General features: G+C 40.6%; 1 protein-coding gene across 1 annotated transcript in view; it reads right to left on the bottom strand.

Moving 5' to 3' along the window:
- Positions 1-9,543: 9,543 nt before the first annotated feature.
- The window catches only part of THEM4 (thioesterase superfamily member 4), a 49,367-nt gene continuing 44,983 nt past the window's right edge, over positions 9,544-13,927 (bottom strand). Inside the window, exons 5-6 of the mRNA XM_019955437.2 lie at positions 13,211-13,335; positions 9,544-10,157 (exon numbers count right to left, since the gene is read on the bottom strand). Coding sequence (XP_019810996.2) covers positions 10,117-10,157; positions 13,211-13,335 — 166 coding nt within the window. The 3' untranslated portion in view covers positions 9,544-10,116. The remainder of the gene's footprint in view (positions 10,158-13,210; positions 13,336-13,927) is intronic.

Raw genomic sequence — 13,927 nt, 5'->3', positions numbered from 1 at the left:
CTTTTCAATTCCTTTGGAAATGCTGTGTCATATGGTAATTTTTATGTTTAGCTTTTTGAAGAACTGCCAAACTGTTTTCCATAGTGGCTGCATTATTTTATTTTCCCACTAGCATCATATGAGGGTTAGAATTTCTCCATGTGCTTGCCAACATTTGTTATTTTCCATTTGGGTTTTTTTTTTCCCCCACCTTTTGGCTATTATGAATAATGTGGCTATAAACTTTTGTGTATAAGTTTGTGTGGACATGTTTCTATTTTTCTTGAACATACACCTGAGAATGAATTCCTGGGTCATTCTGTGCTTAATATTTTTTAAAATATAAATTTATTTATTTTAATTGGAGGCTAATTACTTTAAAATATTGTATTGGTTTTGCCATACATCGACATGAATCCACCACAGGTGTACATGTGTTCCCCATCCTGAACCCCCCTCTCACCTCCCTCCCCATACCATCCCTCTGGGTCATCCCAGTGCACCAGCCCCAAGCTTCCTGTATCATGCATTGAACCTGGACTGGTGATTCATTTCACATATGATATTATACATGTTTCAATGCCATTCTCCCAAATCATCCCACCCTTGCCCTCTCCCACAGAGTCCAAAAGACTGTTCTATACATCAGTGTCTCTTTTGCTGTCTCGCACACAGGGTTATTGTTACCATCTTTTTAAATTCCATATATATGCGTTAGTATACAGTATTGGTGTTCTTCTTTCTGGCTTACTTCACTCTGTATAATAGGCTCCATTTTCATCCACCTCGTTAGAACTGATTCAAATGTATTCTTTTTTTATGGCTGAGTAATACTCCATTGTGTATATGTACCACAGCTTTCTTATCCATTTGTCTGCTGATGGACATTTAGGTTGCTTCCATGTCCTGACTATTATAAACAGTGCTGCGATGAACATTGGGGTACACATGTCTCTTTCAATTCTGGTTTCCTCAGTGTGTATGCCCAGCAGTGGGATTGCTGGGTTGTATGGCAGTTCTATTTCCAGTTTTTTAAGGAATCTCCATTGTTCTCCATAGTGGCTGTACTAGTTTGCATTCCCACCAACAGTGTAAGAGGGTTCCCTTTTCTCCACACCCTCTCCAGCATTTATTGCTTGCAGACTTTTGGATAGCAGCCATTTTGACTGGCGTGAAATGGTAACTCATTGTGGTTTTGATTTGCATTTCTCTGATAATGAGTGATGTTGAGCATCTTTTCATGTGTTTGTTAGCCATCTGTATGTCTTCTTTGGAGACATGTCTGTTTAGTTCTTTGGCCCTTTTTTGATTGGGTTGTTTATTTTTCTGGAAGTGAGCTGCAGGAGTTCCTTGTATATTTTTGAGATTAATCCTTTGTCAGTTGCTTCATTTGCTATTATTTTCTCCCATCCTGAAGGCTGTCTTTTCACCTTGCTTATAGTTTCCTTTGTTGTGCAGAAGCTTTTAATTTTAGTTAGGTCCCACATGTTTATTTTTGCTTTTATTTCCAATATTCTGGGAGGTGAGTCATAGAGGATCCTGCTGTGATTTATGCTGGAGAGTGTTTAGCCTATGTTTTCCTTTAGGAGTTTTTGAGGAACCACCAAACTTCCATAATAGCAGCACCCTTTTATATTCTGACCAACAATGTAGGAGGGTTCCCATTTCTTCACATTCTGGTTGACACATTTCCCATTACAAAATTATAGTCATCTTAGTGAGTATGAAGTGCGGTTTTGATATGAAACTCCCTAGGGCTGCCATCTATGGGGTCGCACAGAGTCGGACACAACTGAAGTGACTTAGCAGCAGCAGCCATGACCAATTATGTTGAACATCTTTCTGTGTTTGTTGGCAATTTGTATTCCTTCTTTGGAGAAATGTTAATTCAAGTGCTTTGCTGATTTTTAAATTGTGGGCCTTTGGAGTTGAGTTTTAAGAATTCTCTATATATTCTGGGCCCTAAACCCTTATCAGATACATAATTTGTAAATATTTTCTCCCATTCTATGGGTTGCCTTTCCACTTTCTTGATAATGTCCTTTGATGCACAAAAGTTTAAAATTTATATGCAGTCTTGTATGCTGTATCTTTGCTGAATTCATTTATTAGCTATAGCTTGTTTTTGGTAGATTCTTTGGCATTGTCTATGTATAAACCCATATCATCTAAAAATAGCTTTACTTCTTCCTTTCCAATTTGGATGCCTTTTATTTTTCTTATTCAATTATTGTCTAGGACTTTGGTTTTATGTAGAATAGCAGTAGTAATGGAGAAGGCAATGGCACCCCATTCCAGTACTCTTGCCTGGAAAATCCCATGGATGGAGGAGCCTGGTAGGCTGCAGTCCATGGGGTTGCTAAGAGTTGGACACAACTGAGTGACTTCCCTTTCACTTTTCACTTTCATGCATTGGAGAAGGAAATGGCAACCCACTCCAGTGTTCTTGCCTGGAGAATCCCAGGGACGGGGGAGCCTGGTGGGCTGCCGTCTATGGGGTCGAACAGAGTCAGACACGACTGAAGCGACTTAGCAGCAGCAGCAGCAGCAGCAGTAGTAAAAGTAGGAATCCTTTTTTGTTTGGTTCTGAGTTAAAGGGGAAAGCTTTCAGTCTTTCACTATTCAGTATGATACTAGCTGTGGATTTTTCATAGGTGCCTTTTACTATGTTAATGAAGTTATTTTCTATTTCTGTTTTTTGGTATATTTGTCATTAAAAGATATTGAATTTTTTCAAATGACTTTTCTGCATCTATTGAGACGATCATGTAGTTTTATGCCTTTGTTCTATTACTGATTTTCTTGTGTTGAACTCTTGTTGTGTTTCTGGGATAACCCCTGTGGTCGTGGTGTATATAATCTTTTACATGTGCTGTTGAAATCCAGTTTACTTCTGTCTTGTTGAGAATGTGTGTAACCATATTCAAAAAGGACATTAATCTTTTGGTGTTTTTCTTTTTTCTTGTGGCACCTTTGTCTGCAGTCCACTTAATTTTAAATCTTCACTTAAGAAGAATGAGCTAATTCTGCAATTCTGTGTTGACCATAGAAGTGCAAGACCAAGAATACTATCAGAAGACATTTGAATCCTTCCTGAGAAGAAAAGTCCATGGTTTATTTTCAATGATATAAATTTGAAAGAGATTATCTTGTTCCTACCACTATAGTTGGCACTGAAAAATATGTTTTGCTAGGGCTCCATGATGGCTGGTTACTAGTAGAACACCAGTATGACTTTACAGCTCCCTAGGGTAGAGGGAATGTCAGGGTCCTGAGAAGGTAATGGGGTGGGCAACACAGGAGACAGGAAGTTGCTTAATAAAGAGTAAGTTTTTCTTGACTTCCCTTTGTTTCCATTCACTTTCCAATTAGAGGAAAAAAGTTACCTTTATTTTCCGTTATATTTTATTTCTCCAGTAACGTACTTCTGTACGTGACTATCTTCTTATTGCGCTTCTTAGACATTTAGAAGCATGGGGTTAAGAGCAAAAACTCACTGCATTGTTATGTTTGCACTGATAGTTCAAGGATATTTTAACACTGACCAGCATCTATTCCTAATCTTCATTCAAAATGTTATTTTCCATCCAGTGTAGAGGGGAAATGGGCAGTGAGGAACAACTGCATGCATTACACAGCAAGCTAGTAATAGAGTGAAGGTTGCAACAATTGGGCTCTTACCTCCTTCCTGTTTAGCCACCTTTTGCTAATCTTATGTATTTATCAAAGTAAAAATCTGATAAGGGCAAGAATGCCAGGGCTTGCTCAAGCCTAGGAACAGTCTGTTGCAAAACAGGGAACCCATTTTGCCCTCACTAGCTATGGGGGAAACCCTGTGTTAACAGCTACTGAGCTTTTCCCTTAGTTATTTGGTGTAGTTTCACCCATATGCTTCCACGTACCTTGGACGTAGACAAAGCAGTGTCGGAACTAAAACTGCACAATGGCTAGAAGCGGAGGTATGGGCATATTTGACAGAAAGAAGAGAAACCAGTCATTTGGCATTCTTCCTGTTAGCTTCTTTTCCCTTGGATGAAGGTCTGGTGTGTTGTAGCAGTTTCGTGTGTGCGTGCTAAGTTACTTCAGTTGTGTCTGACTCTAGCGACCCTATGGACTGTAGCCTGCCAGGCTCCTCTGTATACGGGATTCTCCAGGCAAGAACACTGGAGTGGATTGCCATGCCCTCCTCCAGAGGATCTTCCTGACCCAGGGATCCAACTCTCATTTCTTATGTTTTCTGCATTGGCAGGCGGGTTCTTTACCAAAGCTTTGTAAGTCTGACCAAATGATTAAGTACTTTCACTGTCTAAATTGTACTAATTAAGTGAGAGAATAGATGGCAGTGCTGGCTTGTTCTTTCAGCTTCACATTTTTAACATGCCTAGTGTCCTTGAAAGCAAGCTGTGAGACAGAGCTGTCATAAAAGCCCACTGTCTCTGTAGTCCTAGGATTAGATGGAAGGAAGACTGGGAAGAAAGGGTGGTTGTTGCCAGACATGTAAACTGCAGAGCTGCAAGCCCAGGCACTTCCCTGACACTTTCGCAAGTTCTGAGTTTCCAGGGAGATGAAACTACCAGCCTCGCCTCTGCAGTGAGTCATCTGCTGGGGCTTTTCTTGGAGTTTGGGAACTTCAGGTGGGCCCTACAGACAGAGCTTCTAGGACAGGAGACTTGGCCATCCCAGGATCAGTTGGCCCTGGAAGTAGAGGAGTCCAGCTGATCTTGTGCCTGTGGAAGGATGACTGGCTAGGGTACCACAAGGATATTTCTTTTTTCAAAAATTGTATTATTTATTTTTGGTTATGCTGGGTCTTCATTGGTGTGAGGACTTTCTCTAGTTGTGGTGGGCAGGAGCCACTTTTCATTTCAATGTGTTGGCTTCTCTTGTGGAACATGGGCTCTAGATTATGTGGGCTTCAGTAGTTGCAGTGCGTTGACTCAATAATTGCAGCTCCTGGGCTCTAGAGCACAGGCTCAATGGTTGTGGCACATGGCCTTAACTACTCTGAGGAATGTGGGATCAAACCCATATCTCCTGCATTGGCAGGCAGATTCTTCATGACTGAGCCACCAGGGAAGCCACTGGGGAAGCCCCCACAAAGATATTTCTAATTTATTAGGTTGAGCCATAGGAAATTGTCAATACTAAACCAGTTTGACCTTCGAAATGGTGATCTCAGTTCAGCCTAAACTTTCAATAAGGAGAAAACAAGCAAGAACCTGAAGCCCAAAGAATCCATTGCCTGCAATAGATTCAACTCAATCTACTGGAAGAGAATATATTTTCTACGATATTGGTTTCTCAATTTACTTTTATTCTTGTCTGAAGTTCTGTTATGGTTTGAATTGTGTCCCCTGCCCCTAAAAAGGTATGGCAAAGTCCTAACCCTCAGAATATCTTATAATGTGACCTTATTTGGAAATATGGTCTTTATAGAGGTTCAGGGCTTCCCTGGTGGCTCAGCGGTTAAAGCGTCTGCCTGGAATGAGAGAGACCGGGTTTGATCCCTGGGTCGGGAAGATTCCCCAGGAGAAAGAAATGGCAACCCACACCAGTACTCTTGCCTGGAGAATCCCATGGATGTGGGAGCCTGCTAGGCTACAGTCCATGGGGTCGCAAAGAGTTGGACACGACTTCACTTTCACTTTCAGTTCAGTTCAGTCGCTCAGTCCTGCCTGACTCTTTGCAACCCCATGAATTGCAGCACACCAGGCTTCCCTGTCCATCACCAACTCCCGGAGTTCACTCAAACTCATGTCCTTCGAGTCAGTGATGCCATCCAGCCATCTTATCCTCTGTGGTCCCCTTCTCCTGCCCCCAATCCCTCCCAGCATCAGAGTCTTTTCCAATGAGTCAACTCTCCGCATGAGGTGGCCAAAGTATTGGAGTTTCAGCTTTAGCATCATTCCTTCCAAAGGACACCCAGGACTGATCTCCTTTAGAATGGACTGGTTGTATCTCCTTGCAGTCTGAGGGACTCTTAAGAGTCTTCTCCAACACCACAGTTCAAAAGCATCAATTCTTCGGCGCTCAGCCTTCTTCACAGTCCAACTCTCACATCTATACACGACTACTGGAAAAACCATAGCCTTGACTACATGGACTTTTGTTGACAAAGTAATGTCTTTGCTTTTGAATATGCTGTCTAGGTTAGTCGTAACTTTCCTTCCAAGGAGTAAGCATCTTTTAATTTCATGGCTGCAGTTACCATCTGCAGTGATTTTGGAGCCCCCAAAAATAAAGTCTGACACTGTTTCCACTGTTCCCCATCTATTTCCCATGAAGTGATGGGACCAGATGCCATGAGCTTCGTTTTCTGAATGTTGAGCTTTAAGCCAACTTTCTCACTCTCCTCTTTCACTTTCATCAAGAGGCTTTTGAGTTCCTCTTCACTTTCTGCCATAAGAGTGGTGTCATCTGCATATCTGAGATTATTGATATTTCCCCCAGCAATCTTGATTCCAGCTTGTGCTTCATCCAGCCCAGCATTTCTCATGATGTACTCTGCATAGAAGTTAAATAAGCAGGGTGACAATATACAGCCTTGACGTACTCCTTTTCCTATTTGGAACCAGTCTGTTGTTCCATGTCCAGTTCTAACTGTTGCTTCCTGACCTGCATATAGGTTTCTCAAGAGGCAGGTCAGGTGGTCTGGTATTCCCATCTCTTTCAGAATTGTCCACAGTTTATTGTGATCCACACAGTCAAAGGCTTTGGCATAGTCAATAAAGCAGAAATAGATGCTTTTCTGGAACTCTCTTGCGTTTTTGATGATCCAGCGGATATTGGCAATTTGGTCTCTGGTTCCTCTGCCTTTTCTAAAACCAGCTTGAACATCAGGAAGTTCACGGTTCACGTATTGCTGAAGCCTGGCTTGGAGAATTTTGAGCATTACTTTACTAGCATGTGAGATGAGTGCAATTGTGCGGTAGTTTGAGCATTCTTTGGCATTGCCTTTTTTTGGGATTGGAATGAAAACTGACCTTTTCCAGTCCTGTGGCCACTGCTGAGTTTTCCAAATTTGCTGGCATATTGAGTGCATCACTTTCATAGTATCATCTTTCAGGATTTGAAATAGCTCAACTGGAATTCCATCACCTCCACTAGCTTTGTTCATATTGATGTTTTCTAAGGCCAACTTCACTTCACATTCCAGGATGTCTGGCTCTAGGTGAGTGATCACACCATCATGATTATCTTGATCATGAAGATCTTTTTTGTACAGTTCTTTTGTGTATTCTTGCCACCTCTTCTTAATATTTTCTGCTTCTGTTAGATCTATATCATTTCTGTCCTTTTTGAGCCCATCTTTGCATAAAATGTTCCCTTGGTATCTCTAATTTTCTTGAAGAGATCTCTAGTCTTTCCCATTCTGTTGTTTTCCTCTATTTCTTTGCATTGATTGCTGAGGAAGGCTTTCTTATCTCTCCTTGCTATTCTTTGGAACTCTGCATTCAGATGCTTATATCTTTCCTTTTCTCCTTTGCTTTTCACTTCTCTTCTTTTCACAGCTATTTGTCTGGCTCCCCAGACAGCCATTTTGCTTTTTTACATTTCTTTTCCATGGGGATGGTCTTGATCCCTGTCTCCTCTGTACAATGTTACGAACCTCTGTCCATAGTTCATCAGGCACTCTATAGATCCAGTCCCTTAAATCTATTTCTCACTTCCACTGTATAATCATAAGGGATTTGATTTAGGTCATACCTGAATGATCTAGTGATTTCCCCCACTTTCTTCAATTTAAGTCTGAATTTGGTAATAAGGAGTTCATGATCTGAGCCACAGTCAGCTCCTAGTCTTGTTTTTGCTGACTGTATAGAGCTTCTCCATCTTTGGCTGTAAAGAATATAATCAATCTGATTTCGGTGTTGACCATCTGGTGATGTCCATGTGTAGAGTCTTCTCTTGTGTTGTTGGAAGAGGGTGTTTGCTATGACCAGTGCGTTCTCTTGGCAAAACTCTATTAGCCTTTGCCCTGCTTCATTCCGTATTCCAAGGCCAAATTTCCCTGTTACTCCATGTGTTTCTTGACTTCCTACTTTTGTATTCCAGTCCCCTATAATGAAAAGGACATCTTTTTTGGGTGTTAGTTCTAAAAGGTCTTGTAGGTCTTCATAGAACCATTCAACTTCAGCTTCTTCAGCGTTACTGGTTGGGGCGTAGACTTGGATTACTGTGACACTGAATGATTTGCCTTGGAAACGAACAGAGATCATTCTGTCATTTTTCAGATTGCATCCAAGTACTGCATTTCAGACTCTTTTGTTGACCATGATGGCTACTCCATTTCTTCTAAGGGATTCCTGCCCACAGTAGTAGATATAATGGCCATCTGAGTTAAATTCACCCATTCCCGTCCATTTTAGTTTGCTGATTCCCAGAATGTGCGACATTCACTCTTGCCATCTCCTGTTTGACCACTTTCAATTTGCCTTGATTCATGGACCTAACATTCCAGGTTCCTATGCAATATTGCTCTTTACAGCATCGGACCTTGCATCTATCACCAGTCACATCCACAGCTGGGTATTGTTTTTGCTTTTGCTCCATCTGTTCTTTCTTTCTGGAGTTATTTCTCCACTGATCTCCAGTAGCATATTGGGTACCTACCAACCTGGGGAGTTCCTCTTTCAGTATCCTATCATTTTGCCTTTTCATACTGTTCATGGGGTTCTCAAGGCAAGAATACTGAAGTGGTTTGCCATCCCTTTCTCCACTGGACCATATTCTGTCAGACCTCTCCACCATGACCCTCCCATCTTAGGTAATCAATTATAGAGGTAATCAAATTAAAACTAGGTTGTTAAGGTGGACCCTACCAATATGACTGGTATCCTTATAAAATGGGGAAACATGGACAGAGGGAAAATGATACAAAGACACACATGAGAATACCATTTGAAGGTGGGGTGATGCATCTACAAGCCAAAGAACGCATTAGGCAACCAGAAGCTAGGAGAGAGCATGGAATAGTCCCTTCCCTAGACCTTCAGAGGGAGCACAGCCTTGCTGATACCTTGATTTTGGATTTAAAGTCTTCAGACCCATGAGACAATGAATTTCTGTTGTTCTAAGCCACCTAGTATGTGGTACTTCATGATGGCAGCCTTAATGTTATGGTCTGAATGTTTGGGTCACCCCACCCTGGGCTGGCCCAATTCATATGTTGAAGTCCTAATGCCCAATATGATGGTATCAGTAGGCAGGGCTTTTGGGATGTGCTTAAGGTGAAGCCTTCAAGAATGTGAATAGTGTCCTTATAAAAAGATCCAGAGAGATCTCTAGCTCCTTCCACCATGTAAGGACACAATGAGAAGGTACCAGATATGAACTAGTAAGTGGGCCCACATCAGAAGGTGAACACACTGGCATCCTGATCTTTGGACTTTCCATTTTAACTCATTTTAACTGTGAACAATAAATTATTGTTTTTTACAAGCTACCTGGCCTGTGGTATTTTGTTATAGAAGTCCAAATGGATTAAGACACTTAGGAAATGAATACAGGCTGCTTCCAGTGATGATAAACCATGCTACTGGTAAGAGATAATAACAGTCTATGTTAAAATGGTAAAGTAGTTTAATCCCTAGACTCCAAGACAACAGAGGTGAAGGGTCTGATTCTATAGAAACTGGTTGTTTCCTACTGTAGCCTAGAAGATTTGTTTAGATACAACAAAGCTAGTTTTGTAATTTATAATGCATACACACCACACACACACACACACTCATGTACCCACATATTCATTCCTTTCTTCAGTTTTCTGGCATTTCCAAGTTTGTGGTAAAAGTTTCAGTATGAATTTTTCCTCTAGTCTGCAATGGATCAGACATCACTCCTGAGCAACCTTAAGGAGCCCATTCAGATTTTAGGAGAACCAGACACTCATCCTAAGGAGACAGAAAGAATTGCTGATACTGTCACAGAGAGTGTCTCTGTGTTAAAAAAGTTTGGAAGGTGGAAATGGAGCTCCTGGAATTGAATTCAAAAGACTTATTTAGGAAGGTCTGTGTTAGCAGGTTTTGCCTGATGGGGATTTAACAGTGGATGACAAGAGCAGGACTGGAGACCACTGCTTCTTCTGGAGGAGGGGCAGCCTTATGCAGACTGCTATGGAATTCACCAGAAGCTCTTTTATGTTGAACTTTTTTCAGGATCCAGCTTTATAAATAAACCTAAACAAAATAGAAGGAGATGATTATAAGTCAACTGACTTTGACCTGATGAAACTTCTCTAAGTAGAAATATATAAATACACACAAAGAAAAGCACTTTGATTCATATTGGTACTCTCAGGATATCTGCATACTCTCATTTTTCAGCTAAATTAAGAATCAATTTTTGACTATCACAATACTGTATTAGCAACTCCTGGGTAACCAAGTCGTCTACCTCTTGGTCATTTCATGGTTCTTTACCACTTTCATTAGAGATAGTCAAGAAGGTGAAAGGAAGTAAAATTACAACTGAGCCATCTGGTACCTTTATGATACTGAAAGATTTAATGAGACAGGAAGCACAAACCACAGCCTGGGATGGGGTTTAAATTAACTGTGGATTCAAATTATTCATGATCTTCCTCCTGCTTCTTTTATCCATCATTGCTGCAAAAGCTGACACTTAAGGGAAAAATGAATTTCTTAAACAAGACACAAAAGCATTAACTGTAAAGGAAAAAATTTAATAAATGTGAATATATTTACATCAAAAACTTCTGTTCATAAAAAGATAACATAGCAAATAAAAGGCAACTTACATATTCTAGGAGATATATGCGGCTTATATAGTCAACAAAAAGATTAGTTTAATAAAAATATAAAGAATTTCTATAAACCAATTTAAAAAGTAAGAAAAAAACAATAAAAGAGGCTGAACAAATAGGAATTTTGCAGAATGGGAGACAAATATGATTAATAAATATATCAGGAAAATGCAACTTAAGATCATACTGATATATCATTTTACAACCATTTGGCAAAAATCAAGAAGTTTGATTTTATCAATTGCTGGAAAAAATAGGGAATCAAGAGAATCTCATCTATTGCTGGTGGGAATGTAATTTGTTACAGCTTGAGAAAATAATCTGGCATTCCTCTGTAAGGCTGAACATTCTTACACCCCACAACCCAGAAATTTCACTCCTAAGCATAGGCCAAGCTCTTGCCCATATATACCAGCAGAAGACATGAATAAGAATGTTCATAGTAGCCCCATTCATAATAGTCAGACTTCCACCATTAGAAGAGGAGATAAATTCATTGCAGTATAGTCACACAATGCAATATTATACTGTAGTAAACGAACAAGCTACAGAACCAACAACATGTGTGAACTTGTTATATGAAGCTAAGTGGGGAAAAAAAAATCAAATCCCAGAAAAGCACATACAGTACAATCTCTTTTCTACAAAGTTCAAAAACAAACACCTAAACAATATATTACTTAGGCACACATATATTCTTAATAAAACTTAAAAAAATAATGTATAAAGGAATGAAAACCACAAAATTTGAGATCACTTCTGAAGGCAGTGAGTTACTTCTGAAGGAAAAACAGAAGGATGAGATGGAGAAAAGTAATTAGGTAGGGATATAATATTATTAAGATTCTGTTCTTGTTTGATTGAAAATTTCAAGATGTTTGTTAAATTAGAAAAAATAAACACATTAGTGAACGAGTAAGTAAAAGATTACCTTTCATGTAAATACTAATAATGAGTATATATATTCTACATCAAGGATTCTGACTAACCCAAACATGTGAATCTGAGCTCCATTAAAATAAGAAGAAAAAAACAAACAAAAAGTATTGGATATCTAAATTAGCTTTCCTAAATCTGAAGCTATTGAAGATGAGGCTTCCAGGACCCATCACTTGCAAAGGCCCTGTGAGAGCTGACAATATACAAAGTTACTGATTACAACAGTATTTGCAAGAGCAAAAGACAGAAAATATCCATGTCCAATATCTCCAACTCCAATCCAGGACCATAGGGTTCATTCTCACTTGCACTTTTTCCATATCTGGAACTCTGGTTCCCAGCCTGTGCAGATGCCACCCTTCCCCTGTGGGCTCCGCCACCCATGCTGCTCCCCATGTGAACTCTTCCCTTTCCCTACTTGGACTCTGACATCCTGTGCTGGGCCACTGCCCTGTGCCGACATCCTTTACTCCACTCAGGCTCCTAGACAGCGACGGGCTGATGTAGCCATCCCTCCCCATGGCCCTGCCCTCACCCCTGGGCCTACCACGCCCCACCCCGACTCTCCCTAATAGCTTTAGAAATATTTAAGAAGAAAGGAAGGGTGAAATGGAAGGAAGAAGAAAAAGGGAAGAGAATGGGAAGAACCTATCATTTTTTCTGCACTAATGATAGCATAAATACAGTCACTGTCCTGTATCTTGTATTTTTCGTTCAGTGTATAGTAATGACATATAGCTCCATATCATACCCAAAGAGTTCCCTTATTCTTATTTGTTGTTTAATTGCTCAGTTGTGTCTGACTCTTTGTAATCCCATGGACTGTAGCCTGCCAGGTTTCTCTGTCCATGGGATTTCCCAGGCGAGAATGCTGGAGTTGGTTGCCATTTTCTTCCACAATAATTTTTACGGCACACACAATATAGTATATGGATGAGCTGCAGTCTCTTTACCTAGTCTCCTATTGATAGATATCTATGTTTGGCCAATCTTTGGCTAGGTCAAATAACACTGAATGAGTGGCACCAATACTAGAACTCTAGAGCAACCTTAGGGGCTTCCCAGGTGGCTCAGTGGTAAAGGATATGTCTGCCAAGCAGGAGATGTGAATTCAATCCCTGGATCGGGAAGATCCCCTGGAGAAGGAAACGGCAACCTTTTCCAGTATTCTTGCCTGGAGAATCCCATGGACAGAGGAGCCTGGCAGGGGGTCCATGGGGTCCCAATTGAGTCAGATGAGACTCAGCAACTAAACAACAGAGCAACCTTACACACATTGTAATGTTGAACACATGTTAGTACACCTTTGGAATAAAATCCTGAAAATGGGTCAAAAGGCACATGACTATAATTTTGAGAGATACTGGAAAACAGTGAATAAGAATAGCTTGTTCTCTGCATGACAGGGAATTAAGAATTTCTGGGCATGCATGGATTAAAAAACCAAATCAATTCCACCCCTCCCCAAACAAAAAAAACCCCAAACAGCTGAAACCAAACCTAAAATAGCAAGTGGCAGCTTCTTACCTGTTGCCTCTGAGTATAGTGTCTTCTCATCAACACTTCGAACATTACAGGAAAGAAACAATTTCCTCCCCTCAAGTTTATCAAGTTGGCTATTTATCACAACAACAGAACAAAGAGGGACAGGTCTGCAGAACAAAAAAGGAAAAAACATCTGTTTTTATCAGATTTATGTAACACTGAGAGATGATGAAGTGCATGACAGGGGTGGAAATTTATGACATGTGGGTATCAGTGGGTACTGACTGACTTAGATAAACTGCTCCTAAAGTGGGGCTGACATCACCAGACGCTCACACTCCCTTGCTCCCAAGCACACTGCGCTCAGGTGGCTCCTGGGCATCCAGTCCCAGCCTGCTGTTGTGGGGTACGTGCAAAGAGATCACCAGGGATTCCAGCTCTGTGATGGCAGGGACTGTCCCATCTGAAGGGAGCTGAAATCCTAGTCAGCGTCTCTCGTTTTCTCTGTCATAATCAAAATTTCTCACCCATCCACTTTAGAGTAACTGTCACTAGAAAGACACTGAATAACAAATTGCTGGTATTAGCTTAATGTGCTAAGTCAGAGCTGTCCAACAGAACTGTAAGTGATGACAGAAACGATGGGCCACAGCTGAGCTGTCCAACATGGTTGCCAGAGATGGCTACTGAGCATTCAAAATATGGCTATTGTGAATGAGAAACTAAATCTTTAGTTTAGTTTCTATTCAGTTTGGTTCA

This window comes from Bos indicus, chromosome 3 (genome assembly GCF_029378745.1).
Source record: "Bos indicus isolate NIAB-ARS_2022 breed Sahiwal x Tharparkar chromosome 3, NIAB-ARS_B.indTharparkar_mat_pri_1.0, whole genome shotgun sequence".
Taxonomy (NCBI): Eukaryota; Metazoa; Chordata; class Mammalia; order Artiodactyla; family Bovidae; genus Bos; species Bos indicus.
The sequence above is the reverse complement of the archived record's forward strand: the minus strand, read 5'-3'. Positions and strand labels throughout refer to the sequence as shown.